This window comes from Cervus canadensis, chromosome 18, assembly GCF_019320065.1.
Source record: "Cervus canadensis isolate Bull #8, Minnesota chromosome 18, ASM1932006v1, whole genome shotgun sequence".
Classification (NCBI taxonomy): Eukaryota; Metazoa; Chordata; class Mammalia; order Artiodactyla; family Cervidae; genus Cervus; species Cervus canadensis.
This window is the reverse complement of record NC_057403.1, coordinates 33,108,377-33,122,296: the sequence shown is the minus strand read 5'-3', so window position 1 is coordinate 33,122,296 and position 13,920 is coordinate 33,108,377. Positions and strand designations below refer to the sequence as shown.

The following is a 13,920-nucleotide window of genomic DNA, read 5'->3' as shown; positions in this document are numbered from 1 at the left end:
CTGTACTTTTTAAATGTTTATGGAGTGGGCCTTCATTTACTCTAGCTGCACAGTTTGTTCTAACTGGAGTAGAACTTTGTGGACTAACAAAGAAAGGAGCCCTAGATGTAGGAAATAAATAAGCAATGCTGCTGAACAAGTTGTAGAGCATGATCTCAGCTGTGTTTTGAAAATATATACAATTCTGTATCTATGTATCCATCATCTAATCTATCTTCTGTCTATCACCTATTTATCATCTGTAGATCTATTGATCTACTATCATCTATCTATCTTGATGAATGGATAGAAATGGCCAGATCATTACCACTGCCTGGTCCTTGCAAGACTCTCACTTTTTACTCTATACATTTCTGTACTATTAACATTTTAATAGGTCATTTTGTCACACAAAAAAAGATTTAATAAAAATTATCAACTGTAATCCTGACTACCTCTCTGACAATCCTTTCAAACATCTCACAGATTACCTGGAAAGAGTTAACACAGACAATTCCAGAAGGCTGAAGTGTTCAAATTCCTGATTTGGTGTTGGAGGTGGGAGGCAGGGTTAGAGAGAAAAAGCACCAAAAAGTGAGGAGGGGAGAAAAGAAGAGGGCTGGTTGCTGCGTTCTTACCTGAACCAATAGCATGAGAGTCTCAGGCTCAACGCCCATTTGTGGGACTATTTCAGGCATCAGAGGTTGCATCTGAATTCACCGTCCCTGCCACTTGTCAAAGAACTTAGGCAACTTCCTGGTTTGGCTGCTTGGAGGCTGCTTCTCCTTTACTGGGAAGGTAAAATCTCAAGCCTCAGCTAACCTTGTGATTTGGGATGCATGTTTCTTTCTTTGTGGTGTATTGATTTCTTTTTCCACAGGGCAGTAAGCTGCTTATAGAATAGGGCTTTATTTTTACTAATGATAATGTTAACAGTAAATTTCTAACAATATGGAATAGTTCTTCCTGATTATTCTTTGCATAGGACAAGACTGTTGAAGTGTAAGGAGACTCTTTCTTGCATGGAATGGAAGGGATACCTATGCTTTCCTTATTTAACATTAGTTTTCATGTCATTCTTCCTTGGTTTTGCTGAGAGCATGGTTAAATTTTCATGGTGATGATGTAGCACATAGTGAATCTCACAGTAGATAAGCATTCAGTGGAACACTCTGCTAATATTGTAGAATGGTTATTTTGCTTATTTTCCATCTGAGTGAAAAGTCTTAAAATTGCCCTCATTCATTCAAAGCTGCTTTACATGTGAAAGGAGTTTGAAAAGAGATGTCCGGCCAAGTCACCCCAGTGTTTAGGTCCAACTGTAGCTGCCCCACTGGACTATATCTGTTCTTAGAGTCACAGTGACCCCTTCTTTTCCCCATAGTCTTTGCTAGTCATGGACCCATATGTGATTCAGATGCAGGACCATGGCAGCCTCCCCTCAGTTCTGGATGTGCATGTCAACATCACTGGGAGAAGCTCCGTGCTGGGAAAAGTGAAAAGCAGGAAGGCCAGATGGTCCGTGAGGCCTTCGGACATGTCCAACAAAACTTTCAATCCCATCCGGGCCATTGTGGACAACATGAAGGTGAAGCCAAATCCAAACAAGACCATGATTGCTTTATCGATTGGTGAGTTGAGTACACTTAACCAAGAGCCAGGCATTGTTCCTCTCACCCCTATCCTCATGGGTTGGGCAGAGAGGATGGAAGTGGAGGGTGGGTTTGGGTACTGGGCGTGGAAGAATAACCTCTTGGTGGTTCTTGAAAAGGGGACCCTACTGTATTTGGAAACCTGCCGACAGATCCTGAAGTTACCCAAGCAATGAAAGATGCCCTTGACTCAGGGAAGTTTAATGGCTATGTCCCCTCCATTGGTAAGTTCCCTCTGAGACGCTAATCTGGCAGTTCCCAAATCTTCTGTGCTCTTCTGACAGTAATAAATTTCTAGAAGTTCTCTTTGCTTTCCCGATGCATAATTCCTAAGGAGAGGCTAAGATAATATGGCTGTTGAATTTGGGGAAAGGAGTCTCAGAATGTTTAACCTCAAGCCACCAAGGTCCAACTTCTTTGCTGGCTTCCTCTGGCACTGTGGCACCTCCCTGCTCTGGGTTCCCATTATGCACTCTGCTCAAATAACGCTCCTATCCTATCATTGCTCATTCCCCATGGAGGCCTTGAGTTTGGCTGCAGGGGCCTCTTGACAGAGCTGTCTAGCTCCTAAATCAATTTACTTACTGCCCTAGGCAAATACTTCTTGATGTTATTTCTCCTCCTCTGCACATTCAAGATTTATTTTAATTATGGTTCTGGTCACACTCTCAATGTGCTTGTTTCAAGGCAGAAACAAACAAAAACAACAGCAAAGAATGAGTTGTTCTATTAGAGGACAGAAGGTTGTTTAAGACAGGAATAAATTTATTTAGGTGTAACTCTCTCCATGTATTGAACATTCCTACCCTAAGCGTTTTGGTAAAATAAGTGACTCCTTTGTTTCGGTGTCACACACTCCCCCACTGTGTGTATGTGCAAAATAAAAATCAGCTTCATGCTAAAATAGAATTTAAAAACACTTTAAAGAGATATGAGGGACATGATTTTTAGGTTGATTATTTACATTTTATACAGCTTCATAAATAAAAATCAAAACAAAATAAGACTAAAATTTAGTTATAAAAAGAGTTTATACATAATGAAAGGGAATATGAAAAAGAATATATATAACTGAATCACCTTGCTGTAGAGCAGAAATTAACACCACATTGTAAATCAACTATTCTTCAATACAGTTTTTTAAAATGTTTATTATGACTTTTATATTCAAAGTATTAAGAAACTGATTTAACCTGAAACCTAAAACCAAGTCTGCATTTGACAAATACTCAAAGGAAATGAACACTTCATGCCAAAGGAAACACAGATAATATTTATCTGTGTTTTTTATTAACAATTAAGGAAATGCTGATTAATTTCAAGAGAATTATCTGTACCTATTAAGTTAACAAACATTAGGAAATATTGCCTCTAGCTTTGGTAACTGAAGATAATCTTTTTGGACAGCAATTCTGTAAAACATTATAATTGGTATGAAACTGTCTATACTTCAAGCTTGCAAGCCAACATTTGGAAACATTGCATGAGAATATAATTTAAAAGGAAAATATTTTAATTTAAATATAAAAGGAAAATACTAATAGGTATACAACACAATGTGAAAAAGTTAAAATGAACCCAGTGTAACACACTCATTAATTACAAGTTTTCAAATATAATCCCTGAAAGGGATTTAAGAATAATCTAAATCCTGTATTTTAGATTAAATAATCTAGAAGAAAATAAAACATAATCACAGTAACCAAGATGCTGCAGAGTATTTTATAGTTTGGTGAACTCTTTTTGTTATTATTTATACATTTGTGTGCTTATTATAAAATTATAAGGTATAAAGTTAATCTCCTTTAACTATAGTGACTGAGAGCTTAACCGAATGCTACATGCTCTGGTCTGGGACAGAAGGTAGCCTTGAAGACCTGTGACTTAAGGGCATCGCTGTCAGCTATGGGATGAAAACTTCCAGCTTTCTCCTTCTGCTCTTTTCTCTCAGGCCACTTATCCAGTCGGGAGGAAGTTGCTTCTTATTACCACTGTCCCGAGGCACCCCTGGAAGCTAAGGTGAGCCCTAGACAAGGTGCCCGCTCTGAAGCAATACCAGGCAAACTCTACCCTTTGTTTCTGTTCCGTGAGGAATAAGGGTTTCAAGGGAAACAAAAACTAAGGATAATTTCCCTTTGGCAATTCCAGGACTTTTTATATGGGGAGGCCACTAGTCAGCATGTTTAATGTAATTATAGTATGATAATAACATTGCATACAACTTATGTGATGTCTGTCTCAAGGAGGCTCAAAGGACTCAGAGGTCACCCTATATTTGATTCTCTGCAAAAGATAATTGAAAAACAGTAATTCATATATACCAAATAATCGAAAAATTTAATTTTACCAATAGGGTCTTTTATTAATCTGTAGTTCCCTTCACTTACCTAAGGTCACTTAGATGGGAGGATCGAGTTTCCATGGCATATTGGACTGATGGCAGGGTCAAGTTTAAATGCCCTCCACTCTGTTGTTTATAGGGTGGAGGTCAACATTTCTTAACCTTAAGGGGAGCCCTTTGTAGTTCAGAAGACAGCCATGCTTCAAATCTCTGGTCAAAAGTAAATAAATAACCAGGTGAAAAAGTCCAAGGTCATAATGACCTCTCATGGAGGTCTGCTGAGTCACAGCCAACCTGTCCTTTTTAAAGTGATTTATTTCTTTTAAGTGGCCAGCATTTTCAACAACCTCTAGATATGGACATATATAAACATATCCGTTTCTTTCAATTTTGGCCTAGTACAGTCCCCACTACTTTACATAGGATTTTTAAAAGTAAGCTAATTTTTGCTTCCCACTCACTCATCTGATAATCCCTTTTCTCCTGTTGCTGTTGGAACCCCTAACAAAACAAAACTTTTCTTCATAGGATGTCATTCTGACAAGTGGCTGCAGTCAGGCTATTGAACTATGTTTGGCTGTGTTGGCCAACCCAGGGCAAAACATCTTAGTTCCAAGACCCGGCTTCTCTCTCTACAGGACTCTGGCTGAATCTATGGGAATTGAGGTCAAGCTCTACAATTTATTGGTAAATGACTTTTTAATTTTAGATACAAATTATATAATTTTAGATACAAATGCTCAATTACTACTTCATAAAAATACATGACCATTATCTTAGCAGAAAAAGATTTGGAAAGTCTGAGGCCACAGACACATTTTGTGACTTATATTATACCTTTGAGTGAAGTGAGTAGTCTTCCTAAATTTTTCAGAATCATCTTGGTCTCACTTTTTTTTCCCTCCCCAGCCAGAGAAGAATTGGGAAATTGACCTGAAACAACTAGAATCTCTGATTGATGAAAAGACAGTTTGTCTTATTGTCAACAATCCATCAAACCCTTGTGGGTCAGTGTTCAGTAGACGTCATCTCCAGAAAATTTTGGCAGGTAAGTCCAACAGATTTCACTTGACAGGAAAGAAGATGGGGATGGAATCCTTTAGCTGTTTCCTGGAGTGAGAAAGAAGTCCTTTACTAAGTTCCAAGACTAGGATAGAGGTTGGAGGGCTCCACTGGGGTCCCTAGTGAGTGGTGTGCCCCTGCAAAGGTAGAAAGAAGGAGAAAAAGACTTGCCTCTTTATCACTCCCCTCATATGGAAGAAAGGATTTGAAATATCTAGTTAATTAAACAGCAAATTCAGGCTCTGTACCCTGGAAGGCTCTGTACCATGAGAAGAATTTGTAGTTCTTAAAGAGGAAGACAAAACCCACAAACATGAAGTGTAAAGTATAAGCCCAGATAAACATTTAAGTGCTAAGGCAATTCACATTAAAAATGACATCAGCATGTTTCTCTTATTTTCAGTGGCTGCAAGGCAGTGTGTCCCCATCTTAGCTGATGAGATCTATGGAGACATGGTGAGTCTTGGGCAGAATCTAATTATTTCATTCATTCCCTAGAGTCAGGGGTTGTACATATTACTGGGCTGGGACCAGTTTCCTCATTTTAGGCTTCTTTTAACCCAGACAAGACACTAGGTTAAATGTTTCTGGATAGTTCCCTTTGAAGCTTCTTGAGATCCCAGTCATGCTTCAGGGTAGAAAGAGCCTGTAAATCTGAGGCTCTGTGCTTAATGATATAAGGAAAATTTGGGGAGGCATGGGATTTGGAGGGAAGCCAAAAAACAACTGTAAGAAGCACCTCTTCTCCTCAGGTGTTTTCAGATTCCAAATTTGAGCCTCTGGCCACCCTCAGCAGCAATGTCCCCATCCTGTCCTGTGGAGGGCTGGCCAAGCGCTGGCTGGTTCCTGGCTGGAGGATGGGCTGGATCCTTATCCATGACCGAAGAGATATTTTTGGCAATGAGGTGAGAATATATATATATATATATATATTCTAAACATTTATTTATTTGTTTACTTATTACTTGCTTACTTTATCTCACTGTGGTGGTATAGATGTGAGATTTTCCTTTCTTGGCCCTGTGGTTCTGTGTGCCTGGAAAGACACTGGATAAAGATAGTACTAGTTATTTCTCTCCAGAACTCAGTTTTTCTGTGTTGGTGAGGAAGTTCCATCTACCTCCAATTTTATTACCACAAAAAAAGAAGCGACAAGCAGTAATGATCCCTAATACTATTTGTGGTCTTACAAGGTGCCAGTGCTTTATGTACTTTATTTCAATGTAATTCTCCCAACAACCCTGTGAGGCCAGTATTAGTATTATCTCCATGTTATAGCTGATAAAAATGAACTCAGATAGGTTGTACAGTTTTCTCAGTCACACACCCAGTCAGTGTGTGGCAGAGCTGGGCTACAATCCCAGGTGGTCTGATTTAAGAATGACACAAGGCACCACCACGTCTCCAGATATCAAAAACTAACCCTAACTCTGCCTAGATAGAAGATAACAACAACAAAAAAAATTAAAAATAAATAAAAATAAATACTTTATAGAAAGAATGGTCAGAGCAAGAATCTCCACAGCAGGGATGCTTAAGAAAGGCTAAATAATGTGTTTGCTGGGGGGCTTTTAGATCCGAGATGGGCTGACGAAGCTAAGTCAACGGATCCTGGGCCCCTGCACCCTTGTCCAGGGAGCTCTGAAAAGCATCCTGTGTCGCACCCCTCAAGAGTTCTACCACAACACTCTAAGCTTCCTCAAGGTAAGGGCAGCCTGTGGCCTTCCACTCTGGGAGTCAGGGAATGCCTCCAGTGGAATTTTGAGCCATTATGGCTTCCTTCTGGCTTCCAAGCCAGAAGGTGGCATCATTGTCAACATTCATCTATACATTTCTCTAACTTCTGGCAATCCACTCTGCTCCTGGCCTAAAGCTGTGAGTGGGCAGAGTTTTTTTTTATTGTTAACTCCTTATGCCAGCAGAGCAAAGGCATTTTCCCTGCCTTTGATGTGGGCTGTCTTTTTAATGACCCAGTTTTTCTTTAGCTTAAGTTTTCATCCTTGATGTCTCTGCCTCTTTTCATAGTCCAATGCAGATCTCTGCTATGGGGCATTGGCTGCCATCCCCGGACTCCGGCCCATTCGCCCTTCTGGGGCCATGTACCTCATGGTGAGTATGTGGTGGCAGGCACCTGGTGGCAGGTGAGGGAAGCCAGTCTGCAGCGCTCCAAGGACAACCAGATGGGCCCCTGAGCCAGTTTAGGAACTGCCTTGTTCTGAACTGTCCCACTGACATGGTTTAAACTCAGTGCTAAAAAAAGAAAGGAAAAAAAAACCTCTTAAAATGACAACTTTTCAATACAGAGAATTATTTTATATGTAGATACAGAGATGATAGGACACAAATAAGAGGCTTTCCACACTACTGTAGTTCTCAACCAGGAGAGATCTGGTTCCCTCAGAGTGTTTGGGGATATATAGGAATGTTGTTTTCAGAAGGACTGAAAAGTGCTATTGGCATCTTGTAGGCCAGCAATGCTGAATATTTTTCAACGGGCAGGTTAGTTCCATGCAATTAAGACTAGCCTGGCCCATAGTACCAATAGTGCCTTTTTTAAGGAACACTAGCATCCTATTTTCAGCTTTCACTTATCAGCATCCAAGAAAGAACCCTTCAATAAAATAAAATATTAATATGAATATATCCTGTCTTCCCTATGAGAAATTCCACAAGCCATAAGAGCAAGAACTCTTCGTTATCAGTAGTGGAATTCCAAGATATTTTTTAGAGCAGTCCCTGCCCTGATTTCTGGCATAGGGAGATGGCCTGTTTTCCCTTCTTATGATCAGTTTGCCTTTCCCTGTTATTGGTATAGGTTGGAATTGAGATGGAACATTTCCCAGAATTTGAGAATGATGTGGAGTTCACAGAGCGTTTAGTTGCTGAGCAATCCGTCCACTGCCTCCCAGCAACGGTGAGTGCTTACATCCCTCTCAGGTTTCTCTAGAAACTCTCAATGGTGTATAGTGCCTTGGGAGCTCTCCCTGAGCTGGTCTTTAGCCTTTTCCTCCCCCAACAAAGTGTACAGTTGGCCTTTATATGTGCAGGTTCTACATCCAAGTATTCAACCAACTGGGGATGGAAAAATATTAGAAGAAAAAAATTCCAGAAAGTGCCCCAAAGCAAAACTTGAATCTGCTGCGGCCTGACAACTATGTACATAGCATTTACATTGTATTAGGTATTATACATAACCCAGAGATTATTTAAAGTACACAGGAGGATGTATGTAGGTTATGCAAGTACTATGCCATTTTATATACAGAACTTGAGCATCCTCGGATTTTAGTACTCTCGGAGGTTATGGAACCAACCCCCGTATGGATACTAAAGGACTACTGTACTCTTTTTTGAAAAGATTCTTACTGGTGGGTGTCATGACCTCTATTTAAAATTTGTTTCTTCCTCATCATTATCCCATATGATTCAGGAAGAAAAATTGTAGTTGGACATTCTAAATGACAGGAAATCAAGCTTGTCCCACAAATTCCTTTTAAGATAAATTAACTCAGTTACTGGTTCAGCTTCTCAGTGGTGGGAACTGTTAGCCCTGGGTAAATGGTGTTGCTGCCTCTTGCTGATTAGGGCCCTGGCCATACTAGGGTGGTCTAGTCACTGATTCAACTGCTCTGAGAATAATAGGCTTTTATTTTTGCAGTGCTTTGAGTATCCAAATTTCTTCCGAGTGGTAATCACAGTCCCTGAAGTGATGATGCTGGAGGCCTGTAGCCGGATCCAGGAGTTCTGTGAACAGCACTACCATTGTGCTGAAGGGAGCCAGGAGGAATGTGACAAATAGGATGGAGTCCATTCTCCTGAGTACGTGTTCCGTCTGGCTGGGGAAACTGGACTAAGCCCTGCTGCCCGTCCAGGAATCAGGTGCTCCTGCTGGGAGAGGAGCCTCAGAAACACCATGTCAAGGGCAGAGAATTGCTCTGGCTTTTCCCCAGCTATAGCCGCACACACACACTCTAAACCCCAGATTTCATCTCACTGTGCTCTGCTGGAGTTACTAATTCATTAACCCGCCCCTCTCCCATTTGACTTCCTCCTTTTATCTTGAGAGTACCAGGTGAACAAAGTTGCCCAGGAAACAGCAGGGACAAGAAAATCAAGAGCTTAGGATTTGAGAAACAAAAGATTGAGGGAACTCGTGCCCCCAACTATTTCCTCTTACTCTAAGTAAGAACACACTCTCTCTAGTCAGGTTTGAAGCCCAACTTTTCTGGCTCACTTCAGGTATACCTCACTGTATGTAGTAGTGCTAGAAGGAAAGAAGTTGGGGATACATGTATTTGGTTAATTTTAATTTGGTTAAATTTAAGAAAATTTGCCAATTTGAAGGATACATTACAGAAACTTGATTTTTTGGTAGAGAATTATTTTGTGACACAAATAAATTTAATTGATAGAGTTTCTAAATATAGATATATGTATATCAGGCTTTCTTAAAATGAAGGCATATATGTACTAAAAAAAAGGAGGAATCACAGGACCTTCCAGAAATGCTGCTGTGTAAGGGCCAGAATTATCCTCACTTGTCAGTGTTATACAATCATTACTTTTGCTGTAACATTGATACTGATTGATATATATTATCTTTTCATATGTTTTCTAAGACACATTTATATTGACAAGATCTTTTATTTTGCCAAGGGCATAAATTATTGTTTTTCTTTTTTTATTTTAATAAATTTTACTAAGTATTCTGTTCTGTGATGCCATTTTTCTCCTCTGTGGGGAATTTCTATCCCCAGGTGCTGCTTATTGCTCAACCTGGTTGATGTATTACCCACTAGGTTTCATTTATTTCTTTGTTGCCTAGATCCACTAACCACTTACTGGGTAACAAGCTGAACTGGTTCAGCTAACCAAGAGAATGAGGTGTGTCCAGGATATTTTTTCAATATGAGCTTTTTGTCTGCAAATCCTCTTAGGCACAGTTGCCTAGTTTTTTTTTCCTCACCATTCCCTTGGAGGAGGGAACCTGAAGTTATCTTACAAGGTTAGGGGAAGGAATGTATCATAATCATCCTGGAGATTCCTTACTAAGGGATGTTTTCCTTGTCTAGAATAGGAACTTCGAGTCCCAACCCTGCCAGCCACACTCAATTAACTTCCTTTACAAAAATAAACATCAAATGTCCCCTTCCAATCTAGCTGGACTTTAGTGAAATCAACTAAAATTTACCCTTCAATTTTCCTCAGCAAATCCAAAAGGAATATACAAGTGATTGAGATGATAAAAATTTGTTTCCTGTATGCCAACCCTGCCGACTTTTCGAAAATTCCTGGCTCTTTTCCTGTACTTCCCGCCCCAATTCCCAAGGATGTTTGTCCAGAAATAAACAGGAAAACTTAGTGGTTTACACAAAACGTTTTATCTTCATACATAATGTATAATTCTATCCAGCATTACGGCATCTAGATAGACGTCTTAAGTTTCCAAATTTCCTTGATATCTACATTTTGGTAAGGGAGTCAAATGAACATTCAAAGATTAAAATACACACACGTATTGGAAAATTTCAAACGATGCAAAAAACCACAAAAAACCCAAAACATTCATGCCCATCCTTCAACCACCCATTTCTCTCCTGAGGTAATCACAGTGGCAGTTGCTGTCCGGTTCTTCGAGATTATTCTGTGTACACGTAAATGTTTACATTAATTTTTCCTTCTTCTCTTTTTTTTTCCTTCAAAGTTAACTATTACTTGGTCTTCCCTGGTGGCTCAGACGGTAAACAATCTGCCTGCAATGCGGGAGACCTAGGTTTGATCCCTGGGTTGGGAAGATTCCCCTGGAGGAGGGCATGGCAACCCACTCCAGTATTCTTGCCTGGAGAATCCCCATGGACAGAGGAGCCTGGTGGGCTACAGTCCATGGGGTCGCAAAGAGTCGGACACGACTAAGCACAACTTTCTAATTCAGCTTCCTATGGAAATAAAAGGAGGATGACATTTCTGAGGTGTCCATCACATCATGGGTGATCCTAGACTAAAAAAAAAAAAGGGGAACCATTGGTCGGGGCTGCTTCCAAACAAGATTAAAATTCTCAAAAGACAATTTCCAGCCGCTTTGCGGATGGCGACAGCAGGGCGTCCGACTATGCGAGGATAAAACGAAGGATGCGTTTTAACAGTTCGCAGACAAGGGCTCGCGGCTGTGAAGTCTAACCAAAGCATCGTTTACCTGGTAACTGGCGAGTTATCACTGACCCGATACCACAATCCCACTCTAGTCCCTAGCAACCACGAACGCCCGGGTACGCACTGGGTTGGCGGCTTTCGAAGACCGGGGCTGGGGAGTGAAGTGGATGTTGTGGACCGTGGGGAAAGAACCCACGCCTGCGCAGGCGCAGATTCGGGGGGAAGGGGGAGGGGTGGTGCGCGCCATACTGCTCAGGGCGCATGCGCAATCTGGGGCTAGGGTGCGTACTCTGAAAGCAGACGGCGGCCATAATTTGCCTCTGTAGGTGAGGCGGTTATTTCTCCTCAGTCTTCTGTATTGTTTCCTCTTTAGTCTGTTTCCTGACCGCACGCCTTGAGAGAGTCCCTTCCTCCCCGCTCTCCCCCCTTCCTTTCGGGCCCCGCCAGGCGGGAGGCTTCCTGCAAGTCGACAAGTTATCCCTAGGTATTGTGAACACCTATTAACCAGTCCTAGCTCTAGGCGGGTGCCAGTAAATTCCCTGAGTTGTGAAACGGAAAAAGAAATTCCTAGTAGCTGTTGTCAGTTTTCAAAAGTATGGTCCCTGGAACTTTTCTTCAAAGAATCTTGCTTTTCACGGTCCCGAGTACCTGACATACGTGTTTGGATTTCTACTGAGCCAGAAAGATGAATCCTCCGCTGAACTCCACGCACACCACACATTACTGTGCTTGGGGGGCCAAATTTTAAGTACCCTAAAGGTTGAATTATCGAATTCTTTGGAGAAGTGAGTTTCAGGGACATGATGTTCATTTTTTTTTTCCCATTTATTTTTATTAGTTGGAGGCTAATTACTTTACAATATTGTAGTGGTTTTTGCCATACATTGACATGAATCAGCCATGGATTTACATGTGTTCCCCATCCTGATCCCCTCTCCCACCTCCTTCCCCATCCCATCCCTCTGGGTCTTCCCAGTGCACCAGCCCTGAGCCCTTGTCTCATGCATCCAACCTGGACTGGTGATCTGTTTCACCCTTGATAGTATACTTGTTTCAATGCTATTCTCTCAGATCATCCCACCCTCACCTTCTCCCACAGAGTCCGAAAGTCTGTTCTATACATCTGTGTCTCTTTTTCTGTTTTGCGTATAGGGTTATCATTACCATCTTTTAAAATTCCATATATATGCGTTAGTATACTGTATTGGTGTTTATCTTTCTGGCTTACTTCACTCTGTATAATGGGCTCCAGTTTCATCCATCTCATTAGAATTGATTCAAATGTATTCTTTTTAATGGCTGAGTAATATTCCATTGTGTATATGTACCATAGCTTTCTTATCCATTCGTCCGCTGATGGGCATCTAGGTTGCTTCCATGGACATGATGTTCATACTCTTACTTTAAACAATTTGCAGATGGGTTTCATGTGGTGACATAGAAACCTCAAATCTGGATTCTCTCTGTGGGTTAGATTATTGCACAGCACCTTCTGAAGAAAGGGTCGCTTTCTGATATTCCAGTTGAGGTGTCTTAGGTAGGAAGGAGGTGATGCCAGTTCTGGGAAGAAAAGAGTCTGCGAATGAGCATGCGGGTCTTAATTTTTGTCAATGTTTCAGACATAGAAAGTAATTCTTGCTCCTTGAGACATTTACTCATTTGAAAATTGAAATGCAAAAGTACATTATCCACTGTTTAAAAAATAAAACCACAGGGACTTCTTGCTTCAGCAGCACATGTACTAAAATTGGAACAAGATAGAGAAGATGAGCATAGGACCAGCAATCCGAATTCAACAGCAGATTTGACCAAGTGGGATTTATTCCTGGAATATGAGAATGGTTCTACACTGACTGAAAAAAATCAGTCAATGCAATAAAGCACAATAATAGAATGAAGGACAATCATACCACAGTCAACACAATTTTAGAATATCCCCCAATGCCCCTTCTATTTGTCTTTTCTGTTATTAAAACTCCTGGATTAGGATCACTTCTCATGTGAATTTCTCAGCTTGGGGTTCCAGACCATTCAGGTAGGTAGAATGCAATTGAACACCAAATCCATCTGAAGGAATGCCTATGGTTACAGATTCTCATGGGAGAGGTTTTTTTATATTCCAAAAGGCAGACCAAGAGAGGTTAATTTTTAATTCATCCTTTTGTTCAAGCTTAGCATTTGGAGGGTCCTGATTTCACGCAGAGTTTAAATTCTGACTCCCTGCCTTACTTGAGCCGAAGGCCTCCTCTCCTCATCTTAAAATCCAAACCTCTTGATTACTGAGATGTGTGCTGGGTTCAGTTGCTCAGTTGTGTCTGATTCTTTATGATCCCACGGACTGTAGCCCACCAGGCTCCTCTGTCCATGGGATTTGTCTGGCAAGAATACTGGAATGGGTTGCCATTTCCTCCACCAGGGGATCTTCCCTACCCAGGGATCAAACTGGTGTCTCTTGCATTGGAAGGCGGATTCTTTACCACTGAGTCACTTGGGAAGCCTGGTTACTGAGATAGCACCAGCATAACCATACTCTTTTCAAAAAAAAAAAAAAAATTAGTTTTGACTGCATTGAGTGTTTGTTGTGGCATGCAGGGGCTTCTCTCTAGTTGAGGTGGGCAGGCTTCTCTTGTTGCAGAGCACAGGCTCTAGAGCAAGAGAGCTTCAGTACTTATGGAAAGTAGTCTCAGTAGTTGTGGCATGAGCAGGCTTAGTTCCTGGACCAGGGATCAAACCCTC

The 13,920-nt window shown here is 41.0% G+C and overlaps 1 protein-coding gene across 3 annotated transcripts; it reads left to right on the top strand.

Moving 5' to 3' along the window:
* The first annotated feature begins 629 nt into the window (after nucleotides 1–629).
* TAT (tyrosine aminotransferase) lies at nucleotides 630–10,592 on the top strand. 3 transcript variants are annotated; one of them, XM_043437637.1, is made up of 13 exons: nucleotides 672–777; nucleotides 1,364–1,610; nucleotides 1,751–1,855; nucleotides 3,583–3,650; nucleotides 4,501–4,659; nucleotides 4,882–5,020; nucleotides 5,438–5,490; nucleotides 5,787–5,939; nucleotides 6,610–6,738; nucleotides 7,060–7,143; nucleotides 7,850–7,948; nucleotides 8,693–8,853; nucleotides 10,243–10,592. In XM_043437637.1, the coding sequence occupies exons 2-12, from the start codon at nucleotides 1,376–1,378 to the stop codon at nucleotides 8,831–8,833; spliced, it is 1,365 nt and encodes a 454-aa protein (XP_043293572.1). In that variant the 5' UTR covers nucleotides 672–777; nucleotides 1,364–1,375; the 3' UTR covers nucleotides 8,834–8,853; nucleotides 10,243–10,592. The 3 variants fall into 3 exon arrangements, with proteins under 3 accessions (XP_043293573.1, XP_043293572.1, XP_043293571.1); XM_043437638.1 differs by lacking the exon at nucleotides 10,243–10,592 and having other exon boundaries at nucleotides 630–777; nucleotides 1,397–1,610; nucleotides 8,693–9,740; XM_043437636.1 differs by lacking the exon at nucleotides 10,243–10,592 and having other exon boundaries at nucleotides 8,693–9,740.
* Nucleotides 10,593–13,920: the final 3,328 nt, after the last annotated feature.

Excerpts from the sequence above, each read along its gene's own strand:
- TAT (XM_043437637.1), top strand. The coding sequence starts at position 1,376 with ATGGACCCATATGTGATTCAGATGCAGGACCATGGCAGCCTCCCCTCA. Across the intron at positions 3,651-4,500 it reads AGGCACCCCTGGAAGCTAAG|GATGTCATTCTGACAAGTGG; the intron begins GTGAGCCCTAGA and ends TTTTCTTCATAG. Across the intron at positions 4,660-4,881 it reads TCAAGCTCTACAATTTATTG|CCAGAGAAGAATTGGGAAAT; the intron begins GTAAATGACTTT and ends TTCCCTCCCCAG.